The sequence below is a fragment of the Rhamphochromis longiceps genome, linkage group LG17 (genome assembly GCF_057381845.1).
Source record: "Rhamphochromis longiceps isolate RC_006_pf linkage group LG17, R_longiceps_female_GT1.1, whole genome shotgun sequence".
Lineage (NCBI taxonomy): Eukaryota > Metazoa > Chordata > Actinopteri > Cichliformes > Cichlidae > Rhamphochromis > Rhamphochromis longiceps.
The window spans coordinates 20178259-20197736 of NC_140573.1; the positions used below are offsets into that span (position 1 = coordinate 20178259).

Here is a 19478-nt window from a genome sequence, read left to right on the forward strand (position 1 = left end):
CTTTTTCCTTCCATTGTGCAGCTTCTGTGCAGAGCGCTGGTGGGAAAAACGTGAGCGACACGTGACCTCAAGCTCAGTGAGATCTCACACAGACACACACGGCTGAATGAGTGGGATAACATGAGGTTAGATTATTCATGCTTGTGTTGTTTCCTTTGAGAAAAATTACTGCAGTTGTATTTTTATCAGCACAGAGTGGTATCATGACATCAAATCACCTTATTCTATTTGAAGAGTTTATTTTATATACTTAATTTATATCTGTTCGTTTATATTATATATATATATATATATATATATATATATATATATATATATATATATATATATATATATATATATCTCTATCTATATCTATCTATATCTATCTATATATATCTATATCTATCTATCTCAGCTGGATAGCGTAGTGGTTAAACTACACGCCTTTGGAACAGAGGATCGCAAGTTCGATTCCTGCCTGGGGCGTCTGTATCCAGTAAGGGTCCTAAGGCTAGACCCCCTATGCTAAGCAAGCCTACCGCAGACATGAGCGAGACAGATAAATATGAAGGCATGCCGGCTCGGACGTCGCCCGGATCAACAAGGTCCGCGTCAGGTGTTGAGGAACCAGGGCACCCTGACGAAAAGTGGGCTACTGGAACAAGAAGGCATCGGTGGGCAAGAGACGAAAACAGGGCGTTGTTGGAATGCTACTATGCAAGTAACCCCGGCGGAAGGGGCTACATGAATAGGATGAGGGACCTATGGATTCTTCGATACCCAACATCCACAATGACGGCGAAACAACTAGTAGCTCAGTGTTCCAACATTCGAAAAAAGGGACTGCTCTCACAGCTAGAGATTGACGAGGTACAACACAAATGCTACGGCAAGGAGGAGTCAGGACGCCAGGTCAGAGATATCATCACCCCCACCCGAGATTGGGTACATAGCCCCAAGTGCGATAGGAGAGTTGAGTGCGAGAGGAACTGACCTGAAAAATAGGATCATGGCCAAGCTTGAAACCTGGATCCCCCGTAGCCGGTTACCAAGATTACGTGAAGTTCCCTCAGAAGGTCTGCTAGATGATGTTAATGCAGCACTACGGACAATACCTACAACCACGATTACCGACACTAACAAGCTGATCTACAATACGGCAACAGTGATCAGTGAGATGCTTGGCTACAAGTTGAACAGCGACAAGGGGCAGTACCCTCCATGGAGAAGGAGGCTAGAGGGCAAGATCAAAGTAGCACGGAGGGAGGTTAGCCAACTAACGGAGTTGCAGAAAGGTGCGACAAATAAGGTGCCTAAGAAATACAGCAAGCTGTCCATACCTGAGGCCTTGGAAACTGCCAAGCAAAGACTCACAGCCTTGGCCAGCCGCTTGAGGAGGTACACCAGAGAGATAGAAGGCAGGAGAATAAACCAGCTGTTCTCCACAGAACCAGCAAAGGTGTACTCTCAGTGGCAAGGGAACAATAAGAGAACAGCACCACCAAGGCTGGAGACGGAGCAATACTGGAAGAGCATATGGGAGAAGGATGCAACCCATAACGGCAATGCTCAGTGGCTAGAGGATCTGAGGGCTGACCACAGCGACCTCCCTGAACAGGGTCCAGTAACCATCACAGTGGCAGATATCCAAGAAAGGGTCTCCAGTATGAAGAGTTGGACAGCACCAGGGCCCGACATGGTTCACGCCTACTGGCTGAAGAAGCTGACTGCACTCCACGAGCGTCTGGCAGCACAAATGAACCAGCTGCTAGTTAACGAGAGACACCCGGAATGGCTAACTGAAGGCCGGACGGTCCTGATCCCCAAGGACCCCAAGAAGGGACCGGTCCCCTCCAACTACCGACCAATAACCTGCCTCAGTACTACATGGAAGCTCCTGTCAGGCATCATATCAGCTAAGATGAACAGGCACATGGGTCAATACATGAGCGGGACACAGAAAGGAATTGGCAAGAATACCAGAGGCGCAAAACACCAGCTACTGGTAGACAGAACAATCAGCCGAGACTGCAAGACCAGACTGACCAACCTGTGCACTGCCTGGATTGATTACAAGAAGGCCTATGACTCAATGCCCCACAGCTGGATACTGGAATGCCTAGAATTGTACAAGATCAATGGGACCCTAAGAGCCTTCATCAGGAACTCAATGGGGATGTGGCGTACAACACTAGAGGCCAACTCCAAGCCCATAGCACAAGTCACCATCAAGTGCGGGATCTACCAAGGAGATGCTCTGTCCCCACTGCTGTTCTGCATAGGCCTGAACCCCCTCAGTGAGATCATTAACAAGACTGGCTACGGATACCGACTACAGAACGGAGCAGTTGTCAGCCACCTCCTGTACATGGATGACATCAAGCTGTATGCCAAGAGTGAACGAGACATCGATTCACTGATCCACACTACCAGGCTATACAGCAATGACATTGGAATGTCGTTCGGACTGGAGAAGTGTAGTCGGATGGTAACAAAGAGAGGGAAGGTAGTCAGAACTGAGGGGATTGAACTACCAGAAGGCAACATTGCAGACATAGAGGACAGTTACAAGTACTTGGGGATCCCACAGGCGAATGGGAACCATGAAGAGGCCGCTAGAAAAGTTGCAACCACCAAGTACCTGCAGAGGGTCAGGCAAGTCCTGAGGAGTCAGCTGAATGGTAAGAACAAGATCCGGGCCATCAACACGTACGCCCTGCCCGTGATCAGGTACCCTGCTGGGGTAATAGGCTGGCCAAAGGAGGAGATAGAAGCCACTGACATAAAGACAAGAAAGCTCCTTACCATGCATGGAGGGTTTCACCCCAAATCCAGCACCCTGAGGCTGTACGCTAAGCGGAAGGAAGGGGGCCGGGGACTGGTGAGTGTCAGCACCACAGTCCAGGATGAGACAACGAACATCCAAGAATACATTAGGAAGATGGCCCCAACTGACCGAGTGCTCAGTGAATACCTCAGGCAGCAGAAACCCAAGAAAGAGGAGGGAGACGAGGAACCATCATGGAAGGACAGGCCCCTGCACGGTATGTACCACCGGCAGATAGAGGAGGTGGCTGATATCCAGAAATCCTACCAGTGGCTGGACAAAGCTGGACTGAAAGACAGCACAGAGGCACTAATCATGGCAGCACAAGAACAAGCTCTGAGCACAAGATCCATAGAGGCTGGGGTCTATCACACCAGGCAAGACCCCAGGTGCAGGCTGTGTAAAGATGCCCCAGAGACAATCCAGCACATAACAGCAGGGTGCAAGATGCTAGCAGGCAAGGCATACATGGAACGCCATAACCAAGTGGCCGGCATAGTGTACAGGAACATCTGTGCCGAGTATAACCTGGAAGTCCCGAGGTCAAAATGGGAGATGCCCCCAAGGGTGGTGGAGAATGACCGAGCTAAGATCCTGTGGGACTTCCAGATACAGACGGACAAAATGGTGGTGGCTAACCAACCGGACATAGTGGTGGTAGACAAACAGAAGAAGACGGCCGTAGTGATCGATGTAGCGGTTCCGAATGACAGCAATATCAGGAAGAAGGAACACGAGAAGCTGGAGAAATACCAAGGGCTCAGAGAAGAGCTCGAGAGGATGTGGAGGGTGAAGGTAACAGTGGTCCCCGTGGTAATCGGAGCACTAGGTGCGGTGACTCCCAAGCTAGGCGAGTGGCTCCAGCAGATCCCAGGAACAACATCGGAGATCTCTGTCCAGAAGAGCGCAGTCCTGGGAACAGCTAAGATACTGCGCAGGACCCTCAAGCTCCCAGGCCTCTGGTAGAGGACCCGAGCTTGAAGGATAAACCGCCCGCAGGGGCGTGCTGGGTGTTTTGTTTTTTTTTAATATATATATATATATATATATATATATATGAATATATATATGAATGACAATCTGATAGACTCCATGCGACGATGTGTTGCACTGCATGAGGCAAATGGTGGTCACACCAGATACTGACCGGTTCTGGGTCCCCAGACCCCCAATAGCGCAAAAAACTGCACATTCCAGGGTGGCCTTTTGTTGTGGGCAGTCTGAGGTACACCTGTGCACTACTCATGATGTCAGATCAGCATCCTGATGTGGCACACCTGTGAGGTGGGATGGATTATCTCAATATGGCAGATGTGCCCACTACCACACATTTGGACTGATTTGTGACCACTGTTTGGAAGGGATGGTTATATTGTGTATCTGGAATGAATTTTAGGTCTCTACGTCCATCCCATGGGGAATGGGAGCAGTAACAAAGGTGTTGCGTTTATATTTTTGTTGAGTGTATATATATACACACACACACACACACACACATATATGTGTATATATATACACACATATATACGTATACATACATACACACACACACACACACACACACACACACACACACACACACACACACACACACATACATATTAACTGGTCCCATGAATGTGTTAATTCCTTAACTACAAATTTAGATTTCATATTATTTTCTCACAGCAGTCCTTTCAAATGTTCTTATGTTTTGGTCTGTGTGTGTTTTATTCATTGTGCATTGTGAAGGGTGACCTATGCCCCACTGGAAGGACCCCGCATCCTGCAGACTGAGCTGCAGAGACAGACAGGTAGCCATCTGTAAGCTCTCAGCATCCTCGCCCGTCTTTTAGTTTCCACTGGAGGTTTCTCCACATTGCCTCTACTCCTACAATGCATCTGTGGCGATGACACCATTGACTGCTTGGCGAAATATTGTGGGAGTGTTGGTAGCGAGACTTCACATTTCAGGCATGTAGAGATTCAGTTAAATGAATCAGCAGCAGTGTTTGTCCTATAAATAAATCTCTCTGCCTGCTGTGAATCAGACCAAGTATCAGATGACTGACCACAGCTCTGAAGACGTACACAAGGAATCAATCATGAAATCCAATATGTGGTACAGTGGGGAGCAAGCAAATGGTAAATGAAGACAAAAATAGTACAGGAAATATTTTACTGTGTTCACATGATGACACATGAACTCCTATAACTAGAGTCACGCCCTGGTGATCTCTGCTTCTCATATATAATAAAAGTGGCTGCTTGTGTTCAATAGTGAGGAAGTCTGGACACCACTAATAGTGGTAATTACTAATAGTAATACTACAATCAAACCCCAGCAAAAATGAGCTTTACAAGTAGTTGTTCCACCTTCTGCTAGAGTGAAGCGCAGCCAATCAGAAGACGGCTATTATAAAGGAAGAGTTGCCCGAGTTGTTTCAGACACAGGATGAATATTCACATTTATACTATGACTCATGCAGTTACAGCAACAAGCAAATGAAAGAATTTTTTTTTTTCTCCACAGACCCGCTGGAAAAAAAAATCCTCATGAGAGTAAAAATAGTCCAAAAAAAGATTTATGGATGTGTTCTTTGCTGAGAGGAACACACCTGAGCATCAGTGTGAGAACACAGCACAGCTGAACCTGCAGTCAGAATCTGGGTCACAGAAAAAAATGTTATGGCTTTCCAACATCGTTATTTATAAGGAGAGCTTGTTGGTGTCATCATACCGTCGTCTAGCACTGCCATCTTTTACCTGCCTATCTCCCTCATTCGTCCACCTGTGTCGTTGTCTCAGTATCACTGTGAAGGTCACTGCTGTTTGTCCCTGAGTTACGCAACCACCCCATTGTGAAGGTAAAGTGGGTCTCTCATGCACACACACACACACACGATCAAGGTTACCATAGCAACAGTGAGTGCAGCATCTCTCTTCCTCCTCCACCCATGATGTGGATAGAGCAACGTCTCACCCATCATTCACTTCCTGCCCCTTCACTGCGACCTCTGATCTTCTCAGCATGAGCTGCCTGTAACCTCCCTCACCCCGTTTATCCAAATCATATCAACGGTGGGAAAATAAGACGACTGAATCACACCATCCAGAAATTCCTTATCTGCAGCCTTCAGCTGCTGGAATTTCACCAGCTGTCAAACTGACATTTCATCACTATGGATTCCTGTTGGTCGGATTTACTTCCAGGGCTTAAAGCAAGGAACATTTGTGTCTGAAATATATTTCAGAAACCAAACATCCTCTGATAGAAAGAATGCATTTTTCAGCACAGACACTCAGTTTTCTGTATTCTGGTGAATTTATAAAAACGAACTTTTCTGCATCGATATAAGAGAAAGCCAAATTCCCTTCTAATCCCCAGTTTTGGTAGTACACATCATAACATGCTAAAATCATAATGTGACAAGCTGTAAACCCAACGGACAGTTAATATGACTGTGTTCATGTCCAGCCTGAGACCCTTTCACACTTCGCTCACTCCTCAGTTTGTGTCAACATAACATGTATCCTAAGAATTCCACTGATGTCAAATGGCTGGTTACTCACCACAGTAACCAAATGTCGTGCGGATATAGCGGCATGCTCCGGCTGCACCTCATGATGTGGTCGTGCCAGCAGGTTAAGGCTTTGCTGGCCGGCGGGCTCCTGAGGAAACAGACCATCAGGTAGGTCTTTGGCTAATCTGGCAGGGTGCTGATGGTGACGATGATGATGGAGGTGGTGCTGGAACTCTGGCAGTTTGTTCACATCCTGATGACCATACAGAGATGGAGGGAAACGACCCAAGTGGCGGAAAGGTGAGGCCTCATTGGAAGATGATTCTGTGGAGAGAAGGGGGGAGAGTTAGTTTAGAATTCCTGCAGTGGATAATTTCCACAGTCCGTCAGACGAGCAGGTTTATGCTGCTGCATCGACTCGGACTGAAGCTGCTCTAATGAATGATGCACCTTTTTAATCTCAATGGTATAGTGTTGGAGCCATAGACTGTGCAAGAGGAAACCCCTGCTCACCAACTAAACCCAACCAACTGTGACAAATATGAACTGCGTAATTCACCATCGCCCTTTAATTATCATGGCAAAAGGAACAAAAAACCCTGAGGAAGCACTTTCAGTGCAGCAGCGTATGTGATTTCACATACGAGCATATACAATACAACTGAATATAATCTCTATGAAAGTGGTATGAGATAATCTTAGTGGATGTGGACCCAGTGCATAACCCTGAGGTGCACCACACCACATTTCATTTCATTTATTTGTTCATTTTCAGGCACAACAAATACCTATATTGAACATAAAATGCACAAAACAAAAAAAAAAAAATTGCCTGAAAAAGGAGTGGGACGAAGAAAACTTATTAAATCCCACCCCTATACTCACTCATCAACAAAAAAAAAAAAACAAACTTCCCGCAGCTACGCCCATCATTGCATACAGACCTATCAACAGCCCCGGGCACATACAAGCATCTAAACGGCAGCTCGCAAACAACAATTAGAGCCTTCATAACTGAATACAGAATATATAAATTATAAATTGCATTACCACAGGTAACAGGCAGTAATAACTACAAGTAACAAACACACATACATATATATCTACACACACATGTACATATATGTACATACATACGCACACTTTTTTTCTTTTTTTTTTGGAATCCATACCAGCAATGGTAAGAGAACAGACATTACACAGCACACTAAAAGCATCATTGAGTATACTGTGACCAGACCAACTGTTTGTAGAGAAATTTAAATCTATGAATATTTTTGCATTGTTTCAATTGTAAACTCAGACTGTTCCAGATTTTCACACCACATACAGACACACAAAAACCTTTACGGGTTGTTCGAGTTCTGGGTAATTTGAATTCTCCAAAGCCTCTCACATTATAAACCTTTTCTCGAATTTCAAATCTAGTTTGTAAATTTGCCGGTAAAAGTTTAGTAAAAGCTTTATACAAAATTATGGATGTATTGTAATTAACCAGATCCTGGAATTTAAGTAACTTTGCCTGAAGAAAGAATTTGTGAGTATGATCTAGATAACCAGCCTTGTGAATAATACGCAGTGCTCGTTTCTGTACTGTGACTAATGGATTAGTTGTATTTTTATATGTGTTTCCCCACACTTCCACACAATATGTAAGATATGGAAGAACCAGAGTACAGTACAGAGTACGAAGTGCATCTTTATCAAGGTATGGTTTCACTTTGTTCAAAACTGCGAGGCTTCTGGAAATTTTGGTTTTTATGTGTCTGACGTGGGGTTTCCATGAAATTTTATTATCAATTACGACTCCCAAAAATTTGTTTTCACTCACATTATCAATTGTGCCTGCCCTGTCACACCTGGAGAAGAGAGACACGTATGTGAGGATGCTGTTTGTAGATTACAGCTCAGCATTCAATACCATCGTTCCCTCGAAGCTGGACAGGAAACTGCAGGATCTAGGACTGAGCAGCTCCCTCTGCAGCTGGATCCTTAGCTTCCTGTCTGACAGACGCCAGGTGGTCAGACTGGGCAGCATCACCTCATCCCCCATCACACTGAACACTGGTGCTCCACAGGGGTGTGTACTGAGCCCTCTCCTGTACTCACTCTACACCTACGACTGCACAGCCACTAACAGCTCCAACATCATTGTGAAGTTTGCGGACGACACTACAGTGGTGGGTCTTATCACCAACGGTGATGAGACGGCTTACAGGGAGGAGGTCAGCGCCCTGACCCACTGGTGTCAAGACAACCATCTCACCCTCAACGTCGCAAAGACAAAGGAGTTGATAGTGGACTTCCGGAGGTGCAGAGAAGTACACACCCCCATCACCATCAACGGCGCTGCTGTGGAGAGAGTGAGCAGCTTCCGGTTCCTTGGCGTACACCTGGCTGAGGATCTTACGTGGTCAGTACACACAAACAAAACAGTGAAGAAGGCGCAGCAGCGCCTCTTCTTTCTCAGGAGACTGAAAAGATTCGGCATGAGCCCCCGCATCCTCAGGACCTTCTATCACTGTGCCATTGAGAGCATCCTCACTGGATGCATCACCACCTGGTATGGCAACAGCACCGCCTACAACTGCAAAGCTCTCCAGCGAGTAGTGCGGTGCTCTGAACGGATAATTGGAAGTGAGCTTCCCTCCCTCCAAGACATCTACAGGAAGCGGTGCCTGAGGAAAGCGGGGAGGATCATCAAGGACTCCAGTCACCCCAGCCACAAACTGTTCAGACTGCTTCCATCAGGAAGGAGGTTCTGCAGCATCCGGTCCCGTACCAGCAGACTGAGAGACAGCTTTTTCCATCAGGCCATCAGACTGCTGAACACGTCATAGACACCTCAGCTTCACTACTGGAACTTCAACATTATGCACTCCACACTGTATATAAATGCCACTTGTTTTGCACATATTCAACTCTGTATATTTTATATATTTTATTATTATTATTATTATTTTATTTTATTACTATTTAATTTGTAAAAATGTGTATACACACACACACACACACACACACACACACACACACACACACAGGAAAATATTTAGTATACACATCCAGAAATGCATACACTATTATATATTGTACATATATTTATTAGTTTCAGGTTGGCCATTCTTGTATTTTGCTCGTTTGTGTTGTTGTGTTTGCACATCTCTGTTGCTTGTGGGGCTCGCACACAAGAATTTCACTCGCATGTGCTGTGCCAGTGTGCCTGCACATGTGATGTGACAATAAAAAGTGATTTGATTTGGTACACCTTCAATGATAATTGGTACTTCTACATTATATTTTAAATTACCAAAAAACATTGCTTTAGTTTTATTTATATTTAATGATAATTTATTTATGTCCATCCATTTTTTTATTAATTTTAGCTCCCTGTTTACGGTCATTACAAGATCAGTATAATCATCGCTACTGAAAAATATGTTGGTGTCATCTGCGAACAGTATGAGTTTAAGTACTTGAGAAACATCAAAAATATCATTTATGTATACATTGAAAAGTTTTGGTCCCAACACTGACCCTTGGGGAACACCACATGTAATACCAAGTTTCTCTGAATGGTAATGCCCTATGCTAACATATTGTTCCCGACCCGTTAGGTAACTTTTTAACCAGTTACCAGCTTTCCCTCGAATACCATATCTTTCCAATTTATCCAATAATATTGAGTGATTGATTGTGTCGAAGGCCTTTTTGAGATCAACAAAAATACCAACTGCATATTTATTTTAATCCAGTGTATCAGTAATTTCTTCTACTGCCTCAATTATCGCCATTGAAGTGGTTCTTTGCGTTCTGAAACCATACTGACCAACATTTATTATTTGATGTTTTTCAAGGAATTTTTCTAATCTTGAATTAAAAAGTTTTTCTAGAATTTTTGAGAATTGAGGCAGTAGAGAAATAGGCCTATAATTGGTAAAAATGTGTTTGTCATTACTTTTATATAGTGGTATTACTTTCGCAATTTTCATTTTTTTGGGAAAACAACCAGACTGAAATGATAAATTACAGATATATGTTAAGGGACTAGCAATATTCAGAATAACCTGTTTAACTACAGACATATTTATGTCATGATAATCCATTGAAGACTTACTTTTACATTTTAATGTGATATTTATTACTTCTTGCTCATTTGTAGCTGAGAGGAACAGTGAAAAGGGATTTGATTTTATATTACTGATATTTTCATTTTTATGACACGGGATGTCTGCTGCTAGTTCAGGGCCAACATTTATGAAGAATTTATTGAACCCATCGACAATATTACTCATGTTGTGATTTTCACCATTTGCATCAGTAAAATATTCAGGATATGATGTTCCAGAAGATCCTTGTTTAATTAAGTTGTTTAACACATCCCAAGTTCCTTTTATATTGTTTTTATTTTCATATAATCTTCTTCTATAATAAAGTTGTTTGCTCGTTCTTATAATATCAGTCAATTTATTTCTATATGCTTTATATCTTTGTTCCACTTCTTTTGTTTTTACTTTGATGAACTGTTTATACAAATTGTTTTTCTTTTTGCAAGCATTAATAATTCCTTTTGTGAGCCAAGGACTTTTTATCTTTTTTTTCTTTGTCATGTGTTCGTTTACAGGACAATGTTTATTGTACCACATAGTAAAAATATCTAGGAAATTATCATAAGCCTTGTCCACATCTGACTCTTCATACACCGAACTCCAATCTTGTTGTGCTAAATCGAAATTGAAGGCATGAATTGCTTCTTCATTTATTGTTCACTTTGCTATCATGATCTTGGTATCTATTTTTTTTAAATCACAGTCACACAAAGTAAAAACTGGTAAGTGGTCAGTTATATCACAGACAAGCAGGCCACTATTAATTTGGAAATCCATGACATTAGTAAAAATATTGTCAATAATAGTGGCGCTATGTGAAGTTATTCTGCTTGGCTTTGTTATTGTTGGATATAGTGATAAGCTGTACATCGTGTCAGTAAAGTCATCAATGGCTTTTAACCTTGTTGGATTTAGCAAATCAATGTTAAAATCACCACAGATAAATAGTAATTTTTGGTTCACCGAAGCAAACGTTTTTTCTATCCATTCATTAAAAGTGTCAATACTTGAACTGGGTGTCCGATATATGCAACTTATTATAACATTTCTCTTTTTGTCATTCATAATCTCAATAGTCAAACATTCCAAAATTCCATCAATAGCCATAGACATAGTTGTTACAACATTATAGTTTATAGAGTTATGAATATATATAGCAACCCCGCCGCCCGCCTTATTTAATCTATTCATGTATTTTAAATCATATCCATTCAAACAAAAATCTATTCCTTTATCGACATTGAACCAAGTTTCAGTGATGGCTATAACACTAAAGGGGCGAGAAAATTGTTGTAAATAGTCCTTAATGAAATCAAAATTAGAGTACATACTTCTGCTGTTAAAGTGAATTAATGAGAGCTTCCCGTCTAGGTTAATTTCTTTTTCATATTGTTCCTGAGTGAAATAATTACAATTTTTAACAAAAGAAGAGAGAAAGTTACTTTCAGAATCTATTTCTGGATCTATTATATTATGCTCCTTATATTCACAATCTAGATCAATTACTTTCTGTTGAAGAATTGATTTCAACGTGTCCATGTCATTTCCTGGTGTAATTGATACATTGGTGTCAGTTATACTTGTCCAGATCCTCCATGTTCCTCACTATCAGTACTTTTGCCTCTTCTGGTGTCCCGTTTAGCTTAATGAAAATCTTACAATTTATTACCCATGTATGTTGTATTTTACCGTTCTTCTTCAGTTGCCTTGCCTTCCTCGCGATGTCTGCGTTTTTTCGTGTCAGATGCTCATTAATGAAAACGTCCGTGCCTTTCAGTTTGCGTCCTTGTTTCAGCAGTGCGACCTTGTTCTTCCGATTGACAAATCTCATAATGGCGGCCGGCGGTCTGTCACTCCTCCTGGGCAGTGAGTGACATGCTTCTATGTGCTCTAGGTCCATCTCTATCCCCTTGCTTTGGAGGAAGGACGCCACCTGTTGCTCCACCAAGCGGGTCTCCTCGTCGCTGGGCTCCCCGACGTTCCCGGCCACCGCGCGCGCGTATGAGCGCGGCTTGATTTTAATACCGCTGATGACCACGTCGTTCGTACGGGTGTACTGCTCCAGCTCATCCACCCGCCGCTCGAGATCCATGATCCGTCTGTCCTTCTCGGCATTTTGGAGGCGTAGCTGTTTTACCTCCTCCAGAAGCAGCTCCTGCTGCGCCCTGACTGCGGCCACGTCTCCGCACAGCGCTCCGAGGGAGGTTTTAATGTCCTCAACCTCCTCTGGTGTTGGGCTTTTCTTGGGTGGCATACTGAAGCGAGAGCACGAGGCGGCCACCACGAGGGACCCGGAAGCGGAATTTCTGATGATGGCGCCTGGCTAGGCCTGCTGGCTGATGGTGGAGCCTGGCTGGGCCTGCTGGCTGATGGTGGAGCCTGGCTGATGGTGGAGCCTGGCTGTGGCCTGCTGGCTGATGGTGGAGCCTGGCTGTGGCCTGCTGGCTGATGGTGGAGCCTGGCTGTGGCCTGCTGGCTGATGGTGGATAGTCTTAAACTAAAGTATTTTTCTAAAGCTATACCTCATCCATTGGTTTGGAAGCCTCAACATTAGTGTTTTGGGTCCCGCCATGTTGTTTTTTTCCATGTTGTTTTTTTTTTGGAGCCAGAAGTGACCAGATTAACGAACATATTCGTTAATGCTAGCAGGTCTGTGCAATGCACAAATAGAGCTTACTAGGTAGCACTAAGTAACATCTAAAATAAATCCTCCTTACTCACATAAACTGGAGCACAACCTTCTTGAATGGACTGTTAGTGCATTTAACCTGACAGCAGACATATTATTGGTCAGATAATTGCACTAAAAATGCTGGAAAAGCTTAGCACTCAGCTAGCAGCCATCTGAGTCACACTTCACCTGTCAGTCACAAAGCCACGCCTTTAAATGGTAAATGGCCTGTATTTATATAGCGCTTTACTAGTCCCTAAGGACCCCAAAGCGCTTTACATATCCAGTCATCCACCCATTCACACACACATTCACACACTGGTGATGGCAACCTACATTGTAGCCACAGCTGTCCTGGGGCGCACTGACAGAGGCGAGGCTGCCGGACACTGGCGCCACCGGGCCCTTTGACCACCACCAGTAGGCAACGGGTGAAGTGTCTTGCCCAAGGACACAACGACCGAGATTGTCCAAGCCGGGGCTCGAACCGGCAACCTTCCGATTACAAGACGAACTCCCAACTCTTGAGCCACGATCGCCCCGATGCAACTTTGCCATGATGCAAATTTAAAGGTTAATGCGATTTAAACAGGTGAGTTATAAAAACATTACCTCCTTACATTTGTTATGATGGATAAAATCAGCTGGCATTTATCCAAAGCTTTTCACTCGAGACTTGAGAAAGAAGACGTGCACAAAGGCTTTACAGTTCAAAAATCTATTTCTTGTAAAAATCCTCTGCTGTGTCCTCCTCCTCATGCCTCTTATCTTTCATCATGTCGTTCTCCAACACATCACATTCAGTATCTCTCACAGAGATGAAGAGAAAGCAGCAGACAAAATGAGTGCAGGAGATCCCATCTGTCTACCTCTGCCATCCCAGCTCATTGGGCAGGACAGAGACTTTCATGAGTCTGCAGGCAGGCTGAGAGGAAACCCCTGTGCACTGACTGAACCCACCCATCTGTGATAAATACGAACACTGCATAATTCACCATCAGTCTCAAGAATTAAACTTTAATATGACTAATCATGTCTAACCAACACAAGAGGCCAAGTGCATGAAACTCTGTATATTCACAGCGATAGACTTGTGTATTGTCCATCTTTTTATTTATTAAAGTCAATTTGTTAGGTTTTTCTGCTGCCTAGCTATAACGCTAGCTTGCATCACTTATGTTATTTTCACTGTCTGCAGGAGGAGGAGTGAGCAGATGATGCTGGAAATTTCTCCTGCAGCTTCAGCCTGAGCTGACAGACTGTTCGTCCGGCCGTCTGCTAGACTCCAATGTTTGTTCTGGCAGCAAAGACACGGAAAAGAAGGTGTCCTCCGACTGCTGTCGGTCTGCAAACATTATTTTTCTCTGCTGTATCGGTGCCAAAAACCTGTTTTCTGTGAGTCAACAAATGCAGACAGAAACCAGGAACAGAGACCTGATATAGTCTCAATTTTATCTGGAAAATACATGTCTGAAAGTAGGTTTCATTAAAAATAAAAGAAACATGTTGAATTTTGCTGTAAAACATTAACAGCAACAGGAAGCTGCAACAATAAATCAGGTCTCAGCTGAAATGAAAAACTGAAGCAGGCCTTTCAGGCGTCCGGGAAGCTGACATGGCTCTTCACGTCTCTGTTTGGCATCTTTTTCCCTAGTGACAGCTTCCTGGTTGCCATGCACAATGCTGAGTTGAGCTGTGCTCAGATTGGACAGAGGAGCCGGCTCTGCCTCTTTTCCATGAGACTACCAGCAAATCACAGGTCAAATTAGAGCAAGGGCAAAGTCTTCAGTATGCGCGTGTGTGAGAGAGGAGGAGAGATGTTTAAAGTTATGACTATTAAAATTCATTAACAGGTTTAAATGAGAAAAAACAAGGACACAAGGATGTTGACTTCTTGTTACTGTAAAATAAATCTGTTTCAAGTTAAGTATCGTGTTTGTCTTCTGTCTTTATTTCCATCCAATGTTTGTCTTGAAAAAAAAAAAAAAAAAAAAAAAAAAAAAAAAGAATCTCCCACTGCAGCGGGTAGGAATGTACCCACTGGAACATTTGGGGTCTATAACACAGATTGTATAGAAAAGATGGATGTAGCCACTGTGACATCACCCTTTTGTTTCTGAGCTCCGCATTTTGAAGCCTTACCTTTAGCATTTGGGCCTCCATCATGTTTTATTGGACCTAGTCACCATATCTGTGATGAGTGCCATGCAAGGTTATCAGCGAAGTGAGCAAAATTGGTTAGAAGGTTGGAAAACATCCAAATAAAATTCTACAATTTCACTGCATATAGGTCATATTGTTGATCAGATACTTGTAAGAAGGCCACAACAGGCTCCAATTAGCTTTAGAGACCACAACTGTTTGTGGTCAACAAAGTCTGCCAAAATCAACAGACACCAAACACTGATCTGCCCTGAAAGGGCCAAAAGAAGGAAGACAAAAAAAGTGCTCATCCAACAGGTGATGTACACAAATCTGCAAAAAGCTATGTACCTCTCAAATATCAAATTATGAAGATTACAGATCTCACACTATAGTCAAAACTCCATCAGTCTCAAACCAACGTGGTCGCACAATACCAGCGTCTCAGGAGATCTCAGTGTTCCTATGTCAAGATGTTTCAAAAGTGCTTACTTTTAGTTTTCTTTGCCTTAAAAGCTTCATAGTAATCCCATTCAAGGTGTGAGATATCAATGTTATTGCCATCTCTGTTTACATCCAAGCAGTGATGCAGAATCAGGACTCTTTACAATTTTTAAGGCAGTAAAATTCTTTTCAGAACATGAATGAGCTAAGTCCCTGGAACAAGACGAATATCTGGATCTGGATTTGTCTGTAATATTTTCTTCTTCTGTCATTCTTATTTAATCATGCCCACTCTCTTGTATTGGTAAAGAATCCTTTCAGAAATTTCTGGATCCCGATTGAGTCCCCTTCTTCTGGTTAGACCTTTCCTAAATCCATTCTCAAATTTGGAGAAACCCAACGAAGAACACCAAACCTTTCCTATGAAACTCTTAAACTACTTCAAAAAGCAAACCCATTTCCCTCTACCTTTTATTAGAGTTATTCCAGTCGTTCCAGCAGCATCCATTTCACCTGCCTGGGGAAATCTAAAAGCAGCTTCCAGGAAAACAAAAGTGCAATCTTCTTCCTGTTTAGGAGCTTTCATTTCCCCCAGGAGGCTTCATGCCCGTTGTCAGACAGAAAAGTCAAAGGGATGCTCGTATGGAGCCAAATCAAAGGAGCAATGATACATTTTTAGCCAAATTAAAAACTTGTCTTTAAACAGCAGGAACCTAACTGTACTTGGAGGAATCTGAACCGAGAAGTTTCTAGTTTACAAAAAAGAAAAGCACTTACATATGCATGCCAAAAAGGGCAGCATTTGTGCCAAAACAACCTCACAACAGAGGAAAATGCTCCACAGCTCACTTACTGCAGAGCTCCAGTTTTACCTCAGCCTGGTAAAAATGGAGCCCTGCAGTGAGCCAGTAGCTGATCTTATTCTTCAGCTGTGCGCTTGTTTCCAGCCCAGCACCTGCTTCTACCAGTCATATCATGTAGCAATACTGAAATGCATCTGTCTGTGGTGCACAGGTAAAAGTGAATCCCTGCAGTGTGGGAGCCATCGATCTTCTTGAATTTCTATACAACCTCATGTGTAAAACACAGCAGCTGTCCAGCTGCCAATTAGGAGCCCAGGTTTGAGGGACACAGTCTGGTGGTTTACTCTGACCTAGATTCAATTTTGAGACTTTGCTCAGGAACTGCGTCATTAAAACAGCCGGGGAGGTGCAGTGAGGATGCCAGCACCTTCTGCCGCAGCTTCAGATGACTCGATTATAGAAATGGAATATTTTTAAATGCAATCCTTTTGATACAGAAATTATTAAATGGAAAACAAATTTTCAAGCACAGGTCTTAAAATGCTATGCTCAAAATCACAGTACCCCACTTCAGTGTGTCATTCTGGGATTAACATTATTAAACAGAAACTATTAAAATGTTGCTCTGTGAAAATGATATAGCATCTGCACTAGAAAATACTGGAAAACTATATGAGTCAGCAATGGAAATGGGTTCTATCATAGCCTATTTTTGCAGTATTTGCAGCAATAGAGTCATCTATATTCAACACTTCTGTACAGACAATATTTAAAAGTCTTTTCTATGTTTTTGTTCCTCTACATGTGTACAGCACACATGCTGTGGAAGACTTAAGCACTTCTTCTGAGGAATGTCAGCTTAAGGACTTAAACTATGTATTTGCAGTTGATATAACATCACCTGCACTGGGTAAAATCCTATTAAGGACGCTAGCAGTTTTTCTTTCTTATTTTATCTGGAAGACCTTCAGCCAGCTATCAAACAAGCAAACCGCACATTAGAGGAGATGTGAGCACCATCTGCGCGCATGTTTACAGGCTGGACTGTAGAAACATATTTAATCACCGAAACAGGATCACTGTGAAGTAACACACAGCAGGCGCTTACCTGTGAGCAGCAGCTGTGTCCATATTAGACACACGGACAGAAACATGGTGAATGCTCCTTTGCAGCTCACTCTGAAAGAATCAGCTCCTCGGATTTCCTCCTGCAGCTTGTCTCGGTGCTGTAATCAGCCCGCGGCTCTTTCCTTCATTAAGCAGCCGCTGCCAGAGCTCCGCAGACCCGCTCCGGCACCGAACCCCGCGTCGCTCCTTCTCCGCCCTGCCGTGCCCTAAAGCGGCCTGGCCGAAAAACGAAGAGTCGTTCTCCAACCGCGTTAGATGCGAGCAAAAGCAGAGGACTCTCTCCCTCTGACATCAAAGGAAGAATAGTGTTTGTGTCCACATCAGCTTCAGGTGGAGGATGAAGGCTGGCGAGGATGAAGAGAGAGACGAAGGGGAGGAGAGAAGGCGTGGAGAGGAGACGAGGATTCGTCCTTAAGAATATCAGCGCTCAAATTAATCTCAATACTATTAGAATGATTTCAGTCATCTTCGCCATTATTTTGTTTAGCGATTAATAGAATTACATTTATAAAAACCTATGTTAGCAATAATGCAACAAATCGTTTACCCAGAACATCGTTTTACTTTAAATGACTGCAATAAAATTGTAATTTTTCAGTCACTAGCCTGATCCCAGAATGTAGTTATCATATCATATTATATCATATAATCCACCATCATGGCTGATATTTCTGTGTGGAGTCTGGCTGGGTCCTCTCCGGGTACTCTGGTTTCCTCCAACAGTCCAAACACGCGCTTGTTAGGTTCACTGGTGATTTTAATTGGCTGTAGGTGTTGTAGATGTAAGTGTGAATGGTTGGTCTGTGTTCCCCTGCTACAGACCGATGACCTGTGCAGAGTGTATCCCGCTTCTTGCCCTATGGCAGTTTCCCCACAACCCTAAATTGGATAAGGAGAAGAAAATGGATAATATAATATAATATAATATAATATAATATAATATAGGTGACTATAAGAGACTACAAGGTAACTCTAGCTCTGGCTGTCTGGACTTTGCTTCATCACCAGGAGTGTAAAGTATGAAATAATAATACAAATAATACCTTCAGTTTGGAGATGCTGCTGTGGAACACCAGCTTGAAGTTGCTCTGTGGCTCCAGCTCAATCCAGATCAGTCAAACGTGGGATGCTTAGAGGAGACAACAACTGACAGTTGTAGCCGAGTCCATGCTAATCACCTGATTGTCAGCTGCCAGAAGCTTAAAACAAGATGTTTGGCAGAGATTTGTCAAGTCATTCATGGGCACGGCCCACATACTCATCTCCGCTGCTCATCCCAGAAATGTGTTTTCCTTACAAATAAGGCTCAATTTAAGGGGAAATAAACAGAATAAATAAATGAATAAAAAAGGGGGTATTGCCAAAAAGCTTTGTTACAATAATAAAATAATTTAGCAAAACATAAATTTTCTTACTTAATATATACAATTATTACTTTTTGACCAACTATGTGCACAAGTACAAGGAATTGGGCTCTAATTATTTCTTTGCTCTCAGAACACAGTCGACAACAGACAATACCAGCATGCGCAAAGACAATGGAATAACAGAGCCTTTCCAAAAAATTAGAATATCATGGAAAAGTATATTTATTTCCATAATTCCATTCAAAAAAACTTTCATAGATTATAGACTCAGGGCCCACAACTTAAATGATTTTAAGGACTTAGTTGTTTATTTGTACATAATTTGGGCTTCCAGCTCATAAAAGCCACAAAAATAGGAACCTCTTACAGACAGGTCAGACCTGTCTGTAAGAGGTTATTAATGACATTTGGTAATCTTGTTTTCTCAAAAGGATTTTTACCTGTGTAGGTTGTTTGTAAAATTACTGAAACACCCGAAGCTTCATATAGTCAATATCTGCAACTT

General features: G+C 42.8%; 1 protein-coding gene across 1 annotated transcript in view; it reads right to left on the reverse strand.

Annotated features, from left to right (window-relative positions):
* Positions 1-17931, reverse strand: part of LOC146649618 (receptor-type tyrosine-protein phosphatase R-like) — a 40930-nt gene extending 22999 nt beyond the window's left edge. Inside the window, exons 1-2 of the mRNA XM_085387735.1 lie at positions 17587-17931; positions 6362-6636 (exon numbers count right to left, since the gene is read on the reverse strand). Of these exons, the coding sequence (XP_085243861.1) occupies positions 6362-6636; positions 17587-17632 (321 nt within the window). The 5' untranslated portion in view covers positions 17633-17931. The remainder of the gene's footprint in view (positions 1-6361; positions 6637-17586) is intronic.
* Between the last annotated feature and the right edge of the window lie 1547 nt (positions 17932-19478).